We start from the raw sequence: 22,589 nt of genomic DNA on the forward strand, positions 1-22,589 counted from the left end.
CATTGTATAAGCTTTGGTAATACTTTATTCATACAGAGAACCCACATTTAGACCAGGGTCTCATTTTCAATGGCGTGTTCAAATAATAAAAAATCAAAACACCTTAAACAGAGAAAATTACAGAGAAAAAATTAATATATAGGGGGAAAAACACAATACCAGTCAAAAGTTAGGACACACCTACTTCATTTTTATTTTTTTCTACATCGTGAAGACATCAAAACTATGAAATAACACTTATGGAATCATGTAGTAACCAAAAAAGTGTTAAACAAATCAAAATAGATTTTGCCTTGACAGCTTTGCACACGCTTGGCATTCTCTCAACCAGCTTCATGAGGTAGTCACTTGGGATGCATTTCAATTAACAGGTGTGCCTTGTTAAAAGTTAATGTGGAATTTCTTTACCTCTTATTGCGTTTGAGCCAATCAGTTGTGTTGTGACAAGGTAGGAATGGTATACCAAATAGGGATAAGTCTATATTATGGCAAGAATAGCTCAAATAAGCAAAGAGAAACGACAGTCCATCATTACTTGAAGACATAAATGTCAGTAAATCCAGAAAATGTCAAGAACTTTGAACGTTTCTTTAAGTGCAATTGCAAAAACCATCACGCGCTATGATGAAACTGGCTCTCATGAGGACCGCCGCAAGAAAAGAAGACCCAGAGTTACCTCTGCTGCAGAGGATAAGTTCATTAGTTACCAGCCTTAGAAATCTACAATTACCTGCACCTCAGATTGCACCCCAAATAAATGTTTCACAGAGATCAAGTAATAGACGCATCTCAATATCAACTGTTCTGGGGAGACTGCGTGAATCAGGCATTTGTGGTCGAATTGCTGCAAAGAAACCACTACTAAAGGACACCAATAAGAAGAACAGACTTGCTTGTGCCAAGAAACACGAGCAATGGACACGAAATCTGTCCTTTGGTCTGATGAGTCCAAATGTAAGATTGTTGGTTCCAACCGCCGTGTCTTTGTGAGACGCAGAGTAAGTGAATGGATGATCTCCGAATGTGTGGCTCCCACCTTGAACCCACCTTGGCTCCCGACCTCAACCCAATTGAGATGGTTTCGGATGAGTTGGACTGCAGAGAAGTAAAAGCAGCCAACAAGTGCTCAGCAAGTGGGAACTCCTTCAAGACTGTTGGAAAAGCATTGCAGGTGACTACCTCATGAAGCTGGTTGAGAGAATGCCAAGTGTGCAAAGCTGTCATCAATGTAAAGGGTGGCTACTTTGAAAAATATCAAATATAAAGTATACTTTGATTTAACACTGTTTTGGTTACCACACGATTCCATATGTGTTATTTCATAGTTTTGATGTCTTTACTATTTCTACGATGTAGAAAATTGTCAAAATAAATTAAAACCCTAGAATGGGTTGGTGTGTCCAAACTTTTGACTGGTACTGTATGATTCTAATCTCTGAACAGAGATGCTGATACACTTTAGATATTGTTTTGTAGCTTTAATGTTTTCCACTGTGAATTTTATTCGTACTACAACAAATACCACATACAGATATGAGTGATATGATTTTCTGCTGAAAATTAAGACTACCTTAAGTGAATGTAGGTTTTTCGCCATACATCCTTAAGTCACAGATTTCTGTATGAGTATATATGAATAAAAAAATAAAACATCCTCTCACTGTCAACTGCGTTTATTTTCAGCAAACTTATAATAAACAAAATATTTGTATGAACACAACAAGATTCAACAACTGAGACATAAACTGAACAAGTTCCACAGACATGTGACTAACTGAAATGGAATAATGTGTCCCTGAACAAAGGGGGGTGGGTCAAAATCAAAAGTAACAGTCAGTATCTGCTGTGACCACCAGCTGCATTAAGTACTGCAGTGCATCTCCTCATGGACTGCACCAGATTTGCCATTTCTTGCTGTGAGATGTTACCCCATTCTTCCACCAAGACACCTGCAAGTTCCAAGACATTTCCGGGGGGAATGGCCCTAGCACCTCACCCTCCGATCCAACAGGTCCCAGACGTGCTCAATGGGATTGAGATCCGGGCTCTTCCCTGGCCATGGCAGAACACTGACATTCCTGTCTTGCAGGAAATCACACACAGAAAGAGCAGTATGGCTGGTGACATTGTCATGCTGCAGGAAGGGTACAACATGAGGGAAGAGGATGTCTTTCCTGTAACACACAGTATTGAGATGGTTCATTGAACAAGCATGGGAAACAGTGTTTAAACGCTTTACAATGAAGATCTGTGTGGATTTTTACAAATGATCTTTCTTTTTTTGCTGAGTTTATATTATATACACATGCATACAGTTGAAGTCAGAAGTTTACATAAACTAGTTTTAATGACTCCAACCTAAGTGTTTCAACCACTCCACAAATTTCTTGTTAACAAACTATAGTTTTGGTAAGTCGGTTAGGACATCTACTTTGTGCATGACACAAGCAATTTTTCCAACAATTGTTTACAGACAGATTATTGCACTTATAATTCACTGTATCACAATTCCAGTGGGTCAGAAGTTTACATAAATTAAGTTGACTGTGCCTTTAAACAGCTTGGAAAATTCCAGAAAATTATGTCATGGCTTTAGAAGCTTCTGATAGGCTAATTGACATCATTTGTGTCAATTGGAGGTGTACCTGTGGATGTATTTCAAGGCCTACCTTCAAACTCAGTGCCTCTTTGCTTGACATCATGGGAAAATCTAAAGGAATAAGCCAAAAATTGTAGACCTCCGCAAGTTTGGTTCATCCTTGGGAGCAATTTCCAAACGCCTGAAGGTATCTGTGCAAACAATAGTACGCAAGTATAAACACCATGGGACCACGCAGCCGTCATACCGCTCAGGAAGAAGACGCGTTCCGTCTCCTACAGATGAACGCACTTGGGTGCGAAAAGTGCAAATCAATCCCAAAATAGCAGCAAAAGGACCTTGTGAAGATGCTGGAGGAAACAGGTACAAAAGTATCAATATCCACAGTAAAATGAGTCCTATATCAACATAACCTGAAAGGCCGCTCAGCAAGGAAGAAGCCACTGCTCCAAAACAGCCATAAAAAAGCCAGACTACGGTTTGCAACTGCACATGGGGACAAAGATCATACTTTTTGGGGAAATTTTCTCTGGTCTGATGAAACACAAATAGAACTGTTTGGCCATAATGACCATCATTATGTTTGGAGGAAAAAGGGGGACGCTTGCAAGCCGAGGAACACCATCCCAACCGTGAAGCACGTGGGTGGCAGCATCATGTTGTGGAGGTGCTTTGCTGCAGGAGGGACTGGTGCACTTCACAAAATAGATGGCTTCATGAGGCAGGAAAATCATGTGGATATATTGAAGCAACATCAAGACATCAGTCAGGAAGTTAAAGCTTGGTCGCAAAAGGGTCTTCCAAATGGACAATGACCCCAAGCATACTTCCAAAGTTGTGGCAAAATGGCTTAAGGACAATCAAGTCAAGGTATTGGAGTGGCCATCAAAGCCCTGACCTCAATCCCATAGAAAATGTGTTGGCAGAAGTGAAAAAGCGTGTGCGAGCAAGGGGGCCTACAAACCTGACTCAGTTACACCAGCTCTGTCAGGAGGAATGGGCCAACATTCACGCAACGTATTGTGGGAAGCTTGTGGAAGGCTAGCCAAAACATTTGACCCAAGTTAAACAATTTAAAGGCAATGCTACCAAATACTAATTGAGTGTATTTGAACACACCAATCCTTATTTCACTATATATCATACACATTAAGGGAGATTGTTGTATAATGCACATTTACAATTTTACCACCCTGCATCCCACTGCTGGTTTGCCTCTGAAGCTAAGCAGGATTGGTCCCTGGATGGGAGACCAAACAACAGATGCTGCTGTAAGTGGTGTTGGAGGCCCACAAAATATCCTAATGCCCCAGGGCAGTGATTAGGGTGCAGTCTTTCAGATGGGACGTTAAACAGGTGTCCTCACTCTCTGTGGTCACTAACGATCCCATGGCACTTATCGTAAGAATAGGGGTGTTAAACCCGGTGTCCTGGTTAAATTCCCAATCTTGCCCTCATACCATCATGGCCACCTACAGTAATCATTTACATTTAAGTCATTTAGCAGACGCTCTTATCCAGAGCGACTTATCATCCTCAGCATACAATTGGCTTATTCATCCCCCGTCCTCTCCCCTGTAACTATTCCCCAGGTCGTTGCTGTAAATGGTTGGAGAATGTGTTCTCAGTCAACTTCTGTTAAAATAATGTATAAAAAAATATTTATAAATCAGGGGGAACCTAAATTATTTTCCAATCATTTCGTTCTGAACAGAGCCATTTGTTTATTAGTTCCGTTCCACTGTTCCAACCAGCAAGAAAGTTCTGAACCGGTTCGAACCCCAAAAATTTACCGGTTTGAACCCCATTTTTTTTTTACCGGTTGATATCGTTCCTTTCAGTTCATTTTAAACCTCTGAAATATATATATATATTTTTTTTTTAAACATTTAGATCAACATTAAAATTACTATATCAGTGAGGATAGAACAGCTTGCGGGTAACAATTTAATCTTCATAGGAAAGTTGTTAAGAGGAAATGGTATTTTGCCATGACAGCATGGTTTAATCATAATGAAAGACAAACACTGTGCTGCCAGTCACTATGGAGAGAAGTGTGGGGCGCGAGATGCGACTCCAATGTGAAACCTAACTATAGTCTATACTAGTTACTAGTCTATATAGTTTATACTTTCAGAACTACTGGTTATAAAGATTACAAAAGTACCGAAGAATCCATTTAAGTAAGAAGGATATTACTAGTATATTATAAAAAATGTGATTAGAGAATGACAAGCTTTCTGGAAATAACATTTATTTAAGTTCCTAATAGACACACAAGTGACATGTTGGAAGGCATTTAGGAAGGTAGAATGGTCTATAAAACATTACTTATCAATAACCCCAACAACCCACAAATTTACTGCTTATTCAGATTTATAATCAGGAAAGTGTCCCTCCTTCCAATGGGTGCATCTCAATGGTCTATAGTGGCTTTGTCTCCACATATTCTCGCCATCTGCATTACTGAACTGAAGACAGGTTAGCAATACAGCCTGTAAGGGAATTCCATCGCACCATTTAAGTGGAAGGAAAGGAGACAAGGATAGGAAGCCTCTTGACTATTGAGATGCACATTGTGACATTTAATACATCACTCAAACATGGTCAAAGGCTTATTGCCAGGGACAAATGTTACTGTCAATTCTTCATTTGCAATTTAAATCTGTATTATCGTAACGTTTTAGGCCAGCTTAAATCAATCGAAGCTTAAACCTTTGGCAGTCCTTCGCCATTCTGTCTTCGTAATGTGTTGTGTCCATCTTCAACCCATGAGGTACCCACTGAGGAGAAATATAAAAGGAAAGGTAGAGACAGATTAGAGTCGGCTTCCAACATAGGTACAGTGAAAATACACAACACTTGACACATTTGTCTGCAGTTCAGGTAAAGAGCTGACTGATATCATAGACCATAAATATGAGCATCACATTCTGCTAACGCAACTCACAACGTAAATGACAGCTCTAGTTTTGATGGCACAACACCACTGAGTGCCTTGACGGGGGATGTTTCACTCAAAATGCAACCTAAATCGACAAGTTTTTATGATAGGCCTATATTCTGCATTTGATAGTTTTAGTTTTCAGCCCAAATTATATTACAATGGCATCCTTTTAGCGCAATGACTGTACGTCTTTGGGATCAATTAGCATGCTAGCTGATCCCGAACACTTCCCATCATTGCGCTAAACACTAGTTCAAGCTGCACGCAGAGACAAAGAAACTCACGGATACCATTTCTACAAGTAGAAAATGTGCTTAACATTTTTTTGTGCACTTTCCCTTTAAAGCTGAGATCCGCATTAGGGGAAACGGCACCACTGGCTGCACCCAGGAGCGTTTGTTGTCTTTGTTTTGTTTAAGACAGTGGAGAGAAGCATCAAGGTACAAAAAAATTGTAGTACATCCTCTGCTGCTCTATCACACGTGCATTGATGTCCAATGAAAAATAAACAGTATTTTTTGTTTGAATGAACGTATGTGTTGTTCGCAACTGGATGTGGAAGTTTCACCACTATGGATTCAGCAGAGGGAGCACATCTACAGGGCCGCAGTGGAGAAGGCGAAACGCTTTAAGTTCCTCGGCATACACATTACTGACAGTCTGAAAAGGTCCAGCCACACAGACAGTGGTTAAGGCGTCTCTTCAACCTCAGGAGGCTGAATAAATTTGGCTTGGCCCCTAAGACGCACAAACTTTTACAGATGCACCACTGAGAGCATCCTGTCGGGCTGTATCACCGCCTGGTACGGCAACTGCACCGCTAGCAACTGCAGGGCTCTACAGTGGGTGGTGCGGTCTGCCCAACGCACACTGCCTGCCCTCCAGGACATCTACAGCACCAGCTGTCACAGGAAGACCAAAAAGATCAAAAGACATCAACCACCCGAGCCACAGCCTGTTCACCCCGCTATCATCCAGAAGGCAAGGTCAGTACAGGTGCATCAAAGCTGGGATCAAGACACAGAAGCTGTTTTTCAAACTCAAGGCCACCTGACTTAAATAGCCATCACTAGCCAGCCTCCACCCAGTACCCTGCCCTGAACTTAGTCACTGTCACTAGCAGGCTACCACCCGGTTACTCAACCCTGCACCTTAGAGGCTGCTGCCCTATGTACATAGAATCAGTGGCCACTTTAATAATGGAACACTGGTAATTTTCTATATTGTTTACATACTATTTTTCTCATGTCATATGTAAATACACTGCTCAAAAAAATTAAGGGAACACTTAAACAACACAATGTTACTCCAAGTCAATCACACTTCTGTGAAATTCAACTGTCCACTTAGGAAGCAACACTGACTGACAATAAATTGCACATCCTGTTGTGCAAATGGAATAGACAAAAGGTGGAAATTATAGGCAATTAGCAAGACATCCCCAATAAAGGAGTGATTCTGCAGGTGGTGACCACAGACCATTTCTCAGTTCCTATGCCTCCTGGCTGATGTTTTGGTCTTTTTGAATGCTAGCGGTGCTCTCACTCTAGTGGTAGCATGAGACGGAGTCTACAACCCACACAAGTGGCTCAGGTAGTGCAGCTCATCCAGGATGGCACATCAATGCGAGCTGTGGCAAGAAGGTTTGCTGTGTCTGTCAGCGTAGTGTCCAGAGCATGGAGGCGCTACCAGGAGACAGGCCAGTACATCAGGAGACGTGGAGGAGGCCGTAGGAGGGCAACAACCCAGCAGCAGGACCGCTACCTCCGCCTTTGTGCAAGGAGTAGCACTGCCAGAGCCCTGCAAAATGACCTCCAGCAGGCCACAAATGTGCATGTGTCTGCTCAAACGGTCAGAAACAGACTCCATGAGGGTGGTATGAGGGCCCGACGTCCACAGGTGGGGGTTGTGCTTACAGCCCAACACCGTGCAGGACGTTTGGCATTTGCCAGAGAACACCAATATTGGCAAATTCGCCACTGGCGCCCTGTGCTCTTCACAGATGAAAGCAGGTTCACACTGAGCACATGAGCACATGTGACAGACGTAACAGAGTCTGGAGACGCCGTGGAGAACGTTCTGCTGCCTGCAACATCCTCCAGCATGACCGGTTTGGCGGTGGGTCAGTCATGGTGTGGGGTGGCATTTCTTTGTGGGGCCGCACAGCCCTCCATGTGCTCGCCAGAGGTAGCCTGACTGCCATTAGGTACCGAGATGAGATCCTCAGACCCCTTGTGAGACCATATGCTGACACATGCACATTTGTGGCCTGCTGGAGGTCATTTTGCAGGGCTCTGGCAGTGCTACTACTTGCACAAAGGCGGAGGTAGCGGTCCTGCTGCTGGGTTGTTGCCCTCCTACGGCCACCTCCACATCCCCTGATGTACTGGCCTGTCTCCTGGTAGCGCCTCTATGCTCTGGACACTACGCTGATAAGACACAGCAAACCTTCTTGCCACAGCTCGCATTGATGTGCCATCCTGGATGAGCTGCACTACCTGAGCCACTTGTGTGGGTTGTAGACTCCGTCTCATGTTACCACTAGAGTGAGAGCACCGCTAGCATTCAAAAAGACCAAAACATCAGCCAGGAGGCATAGGAACTGAGAAGTGGTCTGTGGTCACCACCTGCAGAATCACTCCTTTATTGGGGGTGTCTTGCTAATTGCCTATAATTTCCACCTTTTGTCTATTCCATTTGCACAACAGGATGTGCAATTTATTGTCAGTCAGTGTTGCTTCCTAAGTGGACAGTTGAATTTCACAGAAGTGTGATTGACTTGGAGTTACATTGTGTTGTTTAAGTGTTCCCTTTATTTTTTTGAGCAGTGTACTGTATTCTAGTCAATGCCATCCTATTCAACTATTGTTGTATATATTTACACTATTCTATCCTACAGATATTCTAAATATTCTATCCACATAGTGTCCATGCATCCCATCACACACATTTATATACTATATATTTTAATACTTTTTTTATTTAAACTAGGCAAAAATTATTTACAATGACAGCCTACACCGGCCAAACCCGTACGACGCTGGGCCAATTGTGCGCCGCCCTATGGCACTCCCAATCACGGCCGGTTGTGATACAGCCTGGATTCGAACCAGGATGTCTGTAGTGACGCTTCAAGCACTGAGATGCAGTGCCTTAGACCGCTGCGCCACTCTCGGGTGTCCCAAGTGGAGACTATAATCCGGACTCCAACATTGCTCATCCTAATACTTATAGATTTCTAATATCCTTTCTTTTACTTTTAGATGTGTGTATTGTTAGATATTACTGCACTGTTGGAGCTAAGAACAAAAGCATTTCGCTATACCCGCAATAACATCTGCTAAATATGTGTATGCGACCATTTTTTTTTGATTACAACAAATTTCAAAAGAGGGTTGTCCTGCACGGCTTTACAAAACGTTCACAAAGACAGGGGTGTGTTCAACCTTTATTTGAATGGAAGTGGTTCTGTCCTGAATGACCAGTTGAAGAACGAAGCGATTATGGTGGCAATCTGCAGTTCAAACCACAACAAAGAGGTCACCTCGCCACCTTTGAGTAAACAGCTTAGGGATGGGGTGGTGAAAATGTAACCACTTCTATTCAGACAGAGCTATGGATGCAAGGACTAACCATCCATGATATCAACATAATAGTTTTAAACATGTTTTGAAGCTATACAGTGTTTAAAATGGAACAATAAACAATGGTGTAAAACAAGCATATTTGGGGTTTTGGTGGGGTTAAACCAGGGGTCGGCGACTGGAAGAGTCATGTCAGTCGATAGGGGACCAAACATTCTACAAATGCGTCATAAAGCAATTCGTTTCTACGAACGAGTTAACCACCGGGATTAAAAACTTGAGTTTAATTTCAAGTGAAAACAAACAGCAGTTACCTAGCCATCTACAGCCATCTTCCACCTCTGAACCAATGCTCTACAAAAGATGTGCTGGATTTGCTCTAAAGCCGACCTAATTGTCACAACAAGCAACTCTTTGATAGGATAGTTGAGATTGTTTGGGTTTTGGACAAACAGCCTTCCTATCCGCATGGTCCTAAAGCCTGGCTAAAGTGCATAATTGTGCCTTTTAGAATGATTTTAGTAGCCTACGGTATTTCAAATAGTTGGGTATGAGCAAGGCTGCATTTTTTTTGGAGGGGGGGGGTCTACTACTAGTGGTGTAAAGTACTTAGTTAAAAATACTTTAAAGTACTTTTTCTTGACTACATTCCTCAATTAAATAATGTACTTTTTACTCCATACATTTCCGACAGCCAAGAGTTCATTACATTTTGAATGCTTAGCAGGACAGGAAAAGGGTCCAATTCATACACTTATCAATAGAACATCCCTGGTCATCCCTACCGTGTCTGATCTGACGGACTCACTAAAAACAAATGCTTCATTTGTAAATGATGCGAGTGTTGGAGTGTGCCCCTGGCAAGCAGCAAATAAATTTAAAAAAAATCAATATTGCGCCGTCTGGTTTGCTTACTATAAGGAATTAGCAATGATTTACACTTCTACTTTTTGATACTTAAGAATATTTTATCAATTACATTTACTTATGATATTTAAGTATATTTAAAACCAAATACGTTTAGACTTGTACTCAAATAGTATTTTACTGGGTGCCTCACTTTTACTTATGTCATTTTCTATTAAGGCATCTTTACTTTTACTCAATTATGACAATTGGGTACTTTTCCCACCGTCTACTACCACTTCTGATTTAAAGATGTAAAAGAATGTATATATTGTATTTACCTTTATTCAAACATGGAAGTCATTTTTTAAATTAGCCCAGCACAATACAAAAACAAGTATAAATAAATGACAGACAGACAGACAGACTAGGGCTGTCCCCACGTCTGTTCTCTCGACCAATGACCAATTGATTGGTTGAAATGTTTAAACATGTATTTTTCCATATACAGTGCATTCGGAAAGTATTCCCCTTCCCTTTTTCTACATTATATTACAGCCTTATTCTAAAATGGATGAAATAAATGTTTACTCAATCTATACACAATACCCCATAATGACAAAGCGAACAGATTTAGACATTTTTTAGCTATGAGAATAGCAATTTTGTTCAGGTGCATGCTGTTTCAATTGATCATCCTTGATGTTTCTACAACTTTGAGTCCACCTGTGGTAAATTCAACTGATTGGACATGATTTGAAAAGACACACGTCTATATAAAGTCCCACAGTTGACAGTGCACGTCAGAGCAAAAACCAACCCACGAGGTCGAAGGTATTGTCCGTAGAGCTCCGAGACAGGATTGTGTCGAGGCACAGATCTGGGGAAGGGTACCACAAAATGTCTGCAGCATTGAAGGTCCCCAAGAACACAGTGGCCTCCATCATCCTTAAAATGGAAGTTCGGAACCACGAAGAATGGTTGGCCTGAATGCCAAGTGTCACATCTGGAGGAAACCTGGCACCTTCCCTACGGTGATGCATGTTGGTGGCAGCATCATGCTGTGGGGATGTTTGTCAGTGGCAGGGACTAGGAGACTAGTCAGGATCGAGGGAAAGATGAACGGAGCAAAGTACAGAGAGATCTTTAGGACCTCAGACTTGGGTGAAGGTTAACCTTCCAACAGGACAACTCTAAGGACACAGCCAAGACAACGCAGGAATGACTTCAGGACAAGTTTCTGAATGTCCTTGAGAGGTCAAACCAGAGCCCGGACTTAAACCCATTTGAACATCTCTGGAGACCTGAAAATAGCCGTGCAGCAACGCTCCCCATCCAACCTGAGAGGATCTGCAGAGAAATGGAAGAAACTCCCCAACTACAGGTGAGCCAAGCTTGTAGCGTCATACCCTAGAAGATCCGAGGCTATAAAATGCTGCTAATGGTGCTTCAGCAAAGTACTGAGTAAAGGGTCAGAATTTTTTACATTTTATTTATTTAACCAGGTAGGCTAGTTGAGAACTGCGACCTGGCCAAGATAAAGCAAAGCGACACAAACAACAGTCACACATGGAATAAACAAACGTACAGTCAATACAATAGAAAAAAAGGGGGGGAAAGGCTATATACACAGTGTGTGCAAATGAGGTAGGATAAGAGAAGGCAATAAATAGGCCATAGTGGCGAAATAATTACAATATACCAATTAAACACAGAAGTGATAGATGTGCAGAAGATGAGTGTGCAAGTAGAGATACTGGGGTGCAAAGGAGCAAAATAAGTTAAGTAAATAACAGTATGAGGATGAGGTAGTTGGATGGGCTATTTACAGGCGCAGTGATCTGTGAGCTGCTCTGACAGCTGGTGCTTAAAGCTAGTGAGGGAGATTAGTGATTTTTGCAGTTCGTTCCAGTTATTGGCAGCAGAGAACTAGTCCAAACTGGTGAAGTGAAATGAAAAAAATTACTTGTTTGAAAAACGATTTTTTTTTTAAACAGAAAGTGGTGCGTGCATATGTATTCATGGTGGCAGCATCATGCTGTGGGGATGTTTTTCATTGGCAGGGACAGGGAAACTGGTCAGAATTGAAGGAATGCTGGATGGTGCTAAATACAGGGTAATTCTTGGGGAAAACCTGTTTCAGTCTTCCAGAGATTTGAGACTGGGACGGAGGTTCACCTTCCAGCAGGACAATGACCCTTAAGCATACTGCTAAAGCAACACTTGAGTGGTTTAAGGGAAACATTTAAATGTCATGGAATGGCCTAGTCAAAGCCCAGACCTCAATCCAATTGAGAATCTGTGGTATGATTTAAAGAATGCTGTACACCAGCGGAACCCATCCAACTTGAAGGAGCTGGAGTAGTATTGCCTTGAAGAATGGGCAAAAATTTCAGTGGCTAGATGTGCCAAATATGTGCCAAGCTTATGGAGGCATATCCCAAGAGACTTGCAGCTGTAATTACTACAAAAGGTGGCGCTACAAAGTATTGACTTTGGGGGGTTGAGTAATTATGCACGTTTAAGTTTATGTTTTTGTCTTTTGTTTTTTGTTTCACAAGAAAAAATATTTTGCACCTTCAAAGTGGTAGGCATGTTGTGTAAATCAAATGATTTAATTCCAGGTTGTAAGGCAACAAAATAGGAAAAATGCAAAGGGGGTGAATACTTTCGCAAGCCACTGTAGGTAAATAGCCATTTTTTCTTTTATCTTGCACCCCAAGTCTGTAGACACCAAAGGAGTCTCCAAAGTTATCCAAAACTGTGAACAGGTTTGAGACCTTGTCATATTGAAATGTTAACTATCACTGTTAAGTCAGAAGCTTATGGAGCAGCACTGATGTAATGACGTGATCTACATGACATTAAAGAGGTCCAACCAACCTTTTGGTAAAGAACGTAGTGATGAGTAGTAATACTGTCTCCTGTGAAAAATGAAGGGCGCTATGATAAACGGCATCTAACACTCAAACCGCCATAGGCAAACAGCTGCTGACGTTTGATAAATACAAAGAAATAATAATAAAATTATGCCCTGCTCCTTCCATGACTTTTTGCTAAGTTTACTTTCCTCTGCTCATTTATCCGAAATTTTAAATCACTAACATAAAAGTATTTAGAGCCTTTACCTTTTTTTCGTACCTATTCCTAACCCGCCAAGACATTGTGCTGTAGGACGTTGGTACCCAGCCAGGCGCTAATGCGTCTCTCTCTTCTCACTGTATGGATGATAAATTGTGCACCTTACTTCACAATTTAATTTAAATTAGGCCTAACTGAATGAGGGTGAAGAGGTAGATTTAATTTAGAAAGGCAATAGTGTAATGAGTTTGTGTTTTGCCTATTTGTCAGCAGCAAATAATTTGACCAAACGCTTTGGGGGTTGATATCATTCTTTTACATTTTACTTTGTAAAAATAAGCTATCATAGGACTGTTTCATTTACTATAACTGTATTACTAATCAAATTTATTGTAAGGAAATTAAAACATGGTACATGTTGCAGTAGGCCTTCAGAATCATCCAAAACATATCCATGACTCTATCCAGGGAAGCAATATATGGGTTACTTAGCCAGCAATGAGGGGGGCAGCACACTTGAGCATACAGTGCATGACGCTACAAGCTTGGCACAGCTGTATTTGGGGAGCTTCTCCCATTCTTCTCAGCAGATCCTCTCAAGCTCTGTCAGGTTGGATGGGGAGTGTCGCTAAACAGCTATTTTCAGGTCTCTCCAGAGATGTTTGATGGGGTTCAAGTCCAGGCTCTGGCTGGGCCACTCAAGGACATTGAGACTTGTCCCAAAGCCACTTCTGCGTTGTCTTGGCTGTGTGCTTAGGGTCGTTGTCCTGTTGGAAAGTGAACCTTCGCGCCAGTCTGAGGTCCTCAGCGCTCTGGAGCAGGATTTCATCAAGGATCTCTTTGTACTTTGCTCCGTTGATTTTTTTTCTCGATCCAGACTAATCTCCCAATCCCTGCTGCTGACAAACAGCCCCACAGCATGAAGCTTCCACTACCATTCTTCACCGTAGAGATGGTGACAGGTTTCTTCCAGACGTGATGCTTGGCATTCAGGCCAAAGAGTTCAATCTTGGTTTCATCAGACCAGAGAATCTTGTTTCCCATGGTCAGAGTATTTAGGTGCCTTTTGGAAAACTCCAAGCGGGCCATTTACTGAAGAATGGCTTCAGTCTGGCCATTCTACCATTAAGGCCTGATGCTGCATAAATGGTTGTACTTCTGGGAGGTTCTCCCATCTCCACAAAGGAATTCTAGAGTTCTGTCAGAGTAACCATTGGGTTCTTGGTCACCTCCCTGACTAAGGCCCTTCTCCCGATTGCTCAGTTTGGCCAGGCAACCAGCTCTAGGAAGAGTCTTGGTGGTTCCAAACTTCTTCCATTTAAGAGTGGATGCCATTGTGTTCTTGGGGACCTTCAATACTGCAGAAATATTTTGCTACCCTTCCCCAGATCTGTGCCTCCACAAAATCCTGTCTCGGCGCTCTAAGGACAATTCCTGGTTTTTGCTCTGACATGCATTGTCAACTGTAGGACCTTATATGTGACTCATTTCAGGAAACTAGGTGTATGTCGCGCATCACTACTTCTCAGGAGAGCAATTTGAACGAAAAATTATTATATCAAAATGCATTTTTTGGCAGAAATGCCTTCTGGAACATGTAAACATTTTCATGTGCCTTAACAAACTTGTATGCCATCTGTAAATATGAATACAATTGTTAAAATTACGAAAAAGTCAGCAACCTCCCCCCTATCCATGATTGGCTGCGATAATGAGTGGGCTGGACATGCCGAGAGACGAGTTCAGATTGGTCTGCCATGTGGCACGCTTCTGTCTATAACATGAGCTGGTCAGTATGCGTCGGTAATTCTTTCTAACGCAGCTTTTTTTAAAGATATATCACGCAGTAGAACTGCATAAGTGTTGCTCTCCACTCTCCGGAGGACCGAGTTTTGAAATTAGCTAAGGAGATGGAGAAAATTCTGGCGTTTGGTAGCGAATTTGCGGACAGAGTCGAAAAGACAACACAAAAGGCTGTTGTATAAAACACCTGTCTCCGGATTACATCTTCAAACTAACCCTAACCCATTTTTTATTTTATTTGAACCAGTTAAGAACAAATTCTTATTTACAATGACGGCCAAGGAACAGTGTTCCAGAAGGCATTTCTGCCAAAAAAATGCATTTGGTAAAATAAAAAAAATGTGTTCAAATTGCTCTCCTGAGAAGTAGTGATGCGCGACATACACCTAGTTTTCCTGAAACAACTGCCTTGTTCAGGGGCAGAACGACAGATTTTTACATTGTCAGCTCAGGGATTCGATCCAGCAACCTTTCAGTTACTGGCCCAATGCTCTAACCATGCTCTAACCTCCCCTAACCCTAATTAACGGCATCCATGACAGAGGGAGAAACGTCCATCCATGTATATGGGTAAGATAGTCTAACTAGCTACATTTTCAGATATTACACGTTTCTAATTTAGTCAGAAAGTCACTTTAAATTTTAAGTTAAATTGTGCTGTTAGCTAGCTAACGTTATGCGTATGATCTGTGTAGTAATATTATTCGTATCTCAGAGCCATTTGCATTGCTAGTTATAGCCTTATGTTAGCTAGCTAACATTGGGCCTGGTTAGTTAGCTACCTGCAGATTCATTCAGGGTAGTAATGTTTTGAATTGGGATTATGGTTCAGCTAGTTAGCTGCATGTCTCAACATAAGACTCCACTATGCAAGTAACCATTTCAATAGAATGTTCATGTCACTGTGACAACTGTCAATAGACGCAGCTGGGGGGGAATGGAATTATTTTATTATGACTTTATTTTTCTCCGCGGGGACGGGGGTCCCCTCGAGATCAGTCTCGGTTCACTGACAAACTGAAATGGTCCACCCACACAGACAGTGTGGTGAAGGCGTAACAGCGCCTCTTCAACCTCAGGAGGCTGAAGAAATGGGTCTTGTTACCTAAAACCCTCACAAGCTTTTACAGATGCACCAATGAGAGCATCCTGTCGGGCTGTATCACCGCCTGGTACAGTAACTGCACCGCCCACAACCGCAGGGCTCTCCAGAGGGTGGTGCTATCTGCACAACGCATCACCGGTGGCAAACTGCCTGCCCTCCAGGACCCTTACAGCACACAATGGCCAAAATGATTGTCAAGGACAACAACCATCAGAGCCACTGCCTGTTCACCCCGCTACCATCCAGAAGGCGAGGTCAGTACAGGTGCATCAACGCTGGAACCGAGAGACTGAAAAACAGCTTCTATCTCAAGGCCATCACACTATTAAATAGCCATCACTAGCACAGAGAGGCTGCTGCCTACATACAGACTTGAAATCATTGGCCACTTTAATAAATGGATCACTAGTCACTTTAGTGTTTACATATCTTGCATTACTCATCTCATATATTTATACCTTATTCTATACTATCCATTGCATCTTAGCCTATGCCGCACTGAAATTACTCATCCATATATTTATATATTCTTATTCCATTCCTTTACCTAAGATGTGTGTATTAGGCATTGTTGTGGAACTGTTAGATATGACTTGTTCGATATTGCTGCACTGTCGGAACTAGAAGCACAAGCATTTTGCTACACTCGCAATAATATCTGCTAACCATGTGTATGTGACCAATAAAATGTGTTACTATCTGTTAGTATCAAGAGTGTTACTTGTGTTGATGATTAGGTCCCCTTTAAACCAGACAAACAAATGTGTAAAAACACAGCAACTTAATGGTTTTAAATGGGAGCAGTAGGGTGTGGAAGGGTTGTGTTGCGCTGTCCATCATAAAAGTAGCACATTTCTCCCCACCCTACAGAGTGTCATGTGTTTTAGGTTGGAGGCACGATTGGAAATCTTCACAAGAGAGTAGACTTACGGCAGTTTCATTCTCATGAACACTCTGGCCATGAAGAAGCTGAGCAGGACACTGACAAAACCGATGAACAACAGAAGGAAGCGGTTGAGTTTGGGGATGTTTGGGGCATTCGAGCGATCCAGGATTATGAAGCCCAAGCCTCCCATGGTGAAGAGGAAACTGGAGGCCAACCCTTCCATGATGTATTGGCCATTCACTCTTCATAGGAAAGAGAAAAAATAAGATGGTTATGTGACTACCCCTCTCAAATTTGTGCAATACAATGCAGATAATGAATGGAGTAAATAATAGCCCCAGGCATTGACAATGCAGAAACAGCATACACTTGGGAAGTGTTAGCTCTCGAGGGGGATTACAGTCGAACATATGGACCACAGCTGGCCCAATGTGTACTACAGTCCCAACGCTCTGTTTTAACATTTAGAAACTTGAATAATCCTTGCAATGCGGTTTTGGAAACATTTGGAACTGAACTTTCATATAAGCAAGAAATCATTTTTCAAATATAACCGAAACACTTTTTGTACGTCGTCTCAGCACAGTTGCACAGGGCAATATCCATTAGAGTGCAACTGGGTAGGAAGTATTGTACGTCGGCTGGAAGAATGTGTTATTCAAAACACAGCCACTTGCAACTGTGCCAAAACTAGGCACAGTAAGGGTATCTTTCATATAAAAAAAGAAATTGCCTTGTGAAATTTAGAAATGTTCCCAAAACTAATGCAAGCAAGGCGTATTAACATTCAGACACAGCGCCAGGCCTCTTAACATATTCCCCACGCAAGGCAGATAGGCACTAGCATTAGTCTACTGTACATGAATGGGCAAGGAAAGGGGCTGCGTACTTACCTGTATGCCAAAAAGGCGACAGGCCGCTGGTGTCCATGTTCATCGGTCATTGACCCCACACTAGGTGGTTCCACAATGACATCGTAGATGATGCCTGCAGATGGGAGACACGAGGAAATCAGTTAGCCAACTAGCTAGTAGCAAGAAGGAAAATCGATAGTTATGCACTGGCATAATAATATGAATTGGGATGGTAAATGCCATGTGTAAGTGTGAAGGAGGGTGCAAAGCTAGCCCATACCAGCTGAGCTGGCTTAGTAGTTTGCTACATGTTAGCCTTCTCAATCGGCTAATAAATAAATAAAACACTTTATTAGCCACAGTTTTGTGAAAGCTACTCTGAAAATAGCGTTTACCAAGCTGCTAACAATAACGTCAATGTCACTTAAAGGTTTAACTAAAGTTACTTTGAAAACATACACTACATGACCAAAAGTATGGGGACAACTGCTAGTCAATCATCTCATTCAAAAATCACAGGCATTTAACATGGAGTTGGTTCCCCCTACAGCACTTAGCTGTCATTTAGTGCTACAGCACTTGGCGGTCCTGTTCAGTGGAGCTTGTGTGGCCTCCCACTTCACGGCTGAGCCTTTCTTGCTCCAAGATGTTTCCACTTCACAATAACAGCACTTACAGGTGGCGGGCCAGCTCTAGTAGGGCAGAAATTTGATGAACTGACTTGTTGGAAAGGTGGCATCCTATGACGGTGCCACGCTGAAAGTCACTGAGCTCTTCAGTAAGGCCATTCTACAGCCAATGTTTGGCTATGGAGATTGTATACCTGTGGCGGAAATAGCCGAATCACCTAATTTGAAGGTGTCCACATACTCTTGTATTGTAATGAAACAGGCAGGGAGCAGGTCTCGAACCCTCGACCTTCTAGCCCGAGGTCCGGCGCGCTATCGACTGTGCCGCAAAAGCATGCTCGTGCGGCAGAGTCGATTTCCGCGCTTATAAACCCAGGGTCGTTACACTATGTATAGTGTGGTTCACTTACCTCAACCTACTGAAAAATGATCATATCTAAATCTGAAATGTCATGCATAGAGTTAAGAAACATGACACTGGAGTCAGATGTCAACAGAATGCTTATTTATTTTAAGCGAGTGGCTTCTAATTCGTGACCTGATCTTTATTTCGGAATGTGCAAATTCTTGCGACTTTTCTCATGGTCTGTGCTATCCGGGTTCCTTGGGATGTCCCTAGGAACCCTACCCCCCAAGCATTTTTCTACGGCTGGCCATGCTTTCCACCTGGCTACCACTACACCGGTCAATAGCCCTGCACGCCCCACAGCAACTTGCCTAAGCCTCCCCCATTTCTCCTTCAACCAAATCCAGATAGCTGATGTTCTGAAAGAGTTGCAAAATCTGGACCCCCTTTCTAAAATTATCCGCAGCAATTGTTGCAACCCCCATTACTAGCCTGTTTAACCTCTTTCGTATCATCTGAGAACCCCAAAGATTGGAAAGCTGCCGCGGTCATCCCCCTCTTCAAAGGGGGACACACTCTAGACCCAAACCCATCCAATAAAGGTAAAAAATCCTGCCCTGCCTTTCTAAGGTCTTCGAAAGCCAAGTTAACTTTGCTTTATCTTGGCCAGGTCGCAGTTGTAAATGAGAACTTGTTCTCAACTGGCCTACCTGGTTAAATAAAGGTGAAAAATATATACATTTTTTTAACTGCCTGTAGCTCATATTCTTGATACCATTTAAAGGAAACACTTTGAAGTGTGGAAATGTGAATTTAATGTAGGAGAATATAACACATTAGATCTGGTAAAAGATAATACAACGAAAAAATACATGCGTTATTTTGTATTTTTCCCCCCCATATCATCTTTGAAATGCAAGAGAAAGGCCAAAATGTAATATTCCAAATTTGAATTCTGGCCACTAGATGGCAGCAGTGTATGTGACAGATGTTGTACACATCCTGGATGTAAAGGATTGTAGTGACGCCTCTTGCACTGAGATGCCATGCCTTAGACCGCTGCGTCCATGTGTGTGAACTATTTAACTGCACTAGAACGCTTAAAAGGCCGCAACATTTTTTATATTAGTTATCAGTATCGTTTCTATAGGCAAGGAAAATATCAGCCAAAAATGTCATATCGGTGGATCACTAATAGACGTAGCTGGTAATAACTGACACAGAATAACTGACAAATTTACGAACGCTCAACACCCGCTGAATATTGCCGTGTCAGTAAACGTTGGCAACACAGTTGCTGTCACCAACGCTCTGGGTAACTTAACACCCTAAGCAGCTCTGTTAGGTGAGTAAAATGGTCAGAGTGAGCTGTTCTCTCATTTGTGTCTGGAAGTAGCTAGCAAGCTAGCCAACATTACCCAGTTAGCTTGAGTGCTTGACAGCTGTTAGGACAGAACGCACGGATCAACCCTTAGAGATGGGTGGGGCTAAAGCTTAAGAGCTTGTGAACAATGCTGAATGGGTGTTGACTAGGGTTGCACATTTTGGGGATATTCAGAGGTGGAAACTTTCCGTGGGAATATATGGGAATTAATATTAATACCATTTAAAATGTATATGTTTTTTGCATTGGATATATTTACCATATCATATGGAGACAGAAACAAATATTTTACATTATCATAAGGAGACATAATTGCAAATGATTAAATCCTTCCAATAGAAATAAAAAAAATGATTTAAACTTTAATTAAATGAGCTGACTCTTCACATGGGATGATTTCACTGAACAACAAAACAAAGGGAATATTGAATGAGCCATCGCATCTCCCAAAAACCTTTTCAACATACATCTGTAAAATTATAGTCTAGAAACTAAAGCTTTGGTTGTCTTTCTCTCAGGCTTCCATGTCTTCTCCCTGGACTTCCTCAATGTCCACCCCTTGAACATCAGACCCTGAGGCCTCATCTTCACTGTCACTTTCCAACCTTGTTGAGGATGGCTCTTTGTCAGGCTCAAAAAGCCTCAAATTTGCCCGGATGGCCACACATTTTTCAACCCTTGTATTGTCAGCCTGTTGCGGGCTTTGGTGTGTGTGTGTTCCCAAACAAGGACCAGTTGCGCTCTGAGGTGGCTGATGTTGGTGGGATGAAGGAGGCAACAAGGGTAAGAGCCTCAAATCTACAAGACCCTTCCACCAGGTGGTTGATGAGATGTTGGCATGACTGCCATATTGCATCTCCATCCCAAAGCCCTTGCTTGGAAGTGTATTTCGCCAGACTGCCAAGAACCTTGCCCTCACCCAGGCGGCACGACACGGTAGTGATGTCACCCTAGGCCTTGTTGATCTCTGCACCAGACAGGATGCTCATGCCAGCATACTTGGGCCCCAACATGTACACTGCGGCGTGTATGGGCTTCAGGCAGAACAGTACAGTTCAGCACCATTTCTGTTCAATGAAACGTTCCAGAACATACTGAACTCAGCCATGCTGTAGGATATATTACGGCAAGCACCAGCAGGTCAAACAAATAACTAAAATGAATGAGTGACTTAGAAAAACAAATCATGACTCGAGTCAGTAACACATCATTGCAGGGTAAGCCTACACAAAACACAGCCCTTATTTTAAGTGTTTTTAAACACTTCCCTATGGGAAAAAATGTATGGTGAAAAAACAATTGGAACCATTTCCCTGTTTGACCGCTAGGTTTTATAAGTAATATGACTCATGCGGTGGTACTCTATGGGATGCGTTCATAAATTCACTCTGGCTATCTACTCCGATTTCAGATCACAGCATAACTAATAATTTACATACGCTCAACACCCGTTCAAAACGGTGAATATGTCAGTAAAAGACGCAAAAAAATTGTAATTGAATTGTTTCCAGCAGCACAGTTACAGTCACCGACGCTCTGGATAACATTAAAACACCCTAACCAGTTCTGCTAGGTCGAGTAAAATGGTCAGAGTGAGATTATCTAATTTGCGTCTGTAAATAGCTTGCAAACCTTAGTTTGGGTGCTTGACTGCTGTTGAGGTCAGAACGCACGAATCAACCCTACTCTTAGGCCAGAGGGTTCCGTGTGCGCTCTGAACTCTGAATTTAGTAACGGAAGATCTGACAACGGTCAATTTACACCCAGAGCGCACTCTGGCACTCCAGATTGAATTTACTTACACACCCTATAACAAACCCTGTCATAACATACAATGCCAAGATCATTGTGAATTGTGTCAGACTGTTTTTAATTTAGCTTATTTTGCCAAATAAACAAAAAGGTATTACACGTATTACCTGTTGGAATTCTTTTTTCCGCTATATCGTAAACGAGCCGTGACCCCAAAACCACAATATGTACTGAACCGTGTGTTTGGTGAACAGTTACACACCTAACAAGTACTAGCTAGCTAAGAAGTTAGCTAACTCCACAATAGCTAACTCCTCTGTACTCGGCCCAACACTGACTAGCCGATTGAATAGATCTGACTGAATAGGTCTGACTGCATAAATACGTGTGATGGGTGAATAAGACGTTTAATCATATTTTAGTAGGCAATACATGTACCCAACGTTAAAAGCCGGGTGTAACTTTAAACATGAGACAAATCCTGTATCGAGGCTTTATAAAACCCATCGGTTACAGCTACCTAGTTAAACTGGCTAGACAGCTAACGACGCTGCAGTGTTCGACAACTTACCTCCAGTGATGAGAAAGTACGATACAATAACGATCGCATAGACTGTCATAGCCGACGGCATGTGCAGCCATGATGGCTTTTTGAGTTTTATATTGGGACATTCCAACACAGCGAAAGGTACACCGTATAATGTCTCCATTGCTAATTCAATACGAATTTACTCTTTAGGTAAACTGAGATTTCTGACTGCTACGCCGACGTG

At 42.2% G+C, this 22,589-nt stretch overlaps 1 protein-coding gene across 1 annotated transcript; it reads right to left on the bottom strand.

Moving 5' to 3' along the window:
* Positions 1-4,836: 4,836 nt before the first annotated feature.
* LOC129835029 (oligosaccharyltransferase complex subunit ostc-like) lies at positions 4,837-22,589 on the bottom strand. The gene is made up of 4 exons (XM_055900355.1): positions 22,388-22,589; positions 17,745-17,838; positions 16,896-17,093; positions 4,837-5,382 (listed from the first exon to the last, which is right to left on the bottom strand). The coding sequence occupies exons 1-4, from the start codon at positions 22,524-22,526 to the stop codon at positions 5,364-5,366; spliced, it is 450 nt and encodes a 149-aa protein (XP_055756330.1). The 5' UTR covers positions 22,527-22,589; the 3' UTR covers positions 4,837-5,363.

This window comes from Salvelinus fontinalis, chromosome 36 (genome assembly GCF_029448725.1).
Source record: "Salvelinus fontinalis isolate EN_2023a chromosome 36, ASM2944872v1, whole genome shotgun sequence".
In the NCBI taxonomy this organism is placed as follows: Eukaryota; Metazoa; Chordata; class Actinopteri; order Salmoniformes; family Salmonidae; genus Salvelinus; species Salvelinus fontinalis.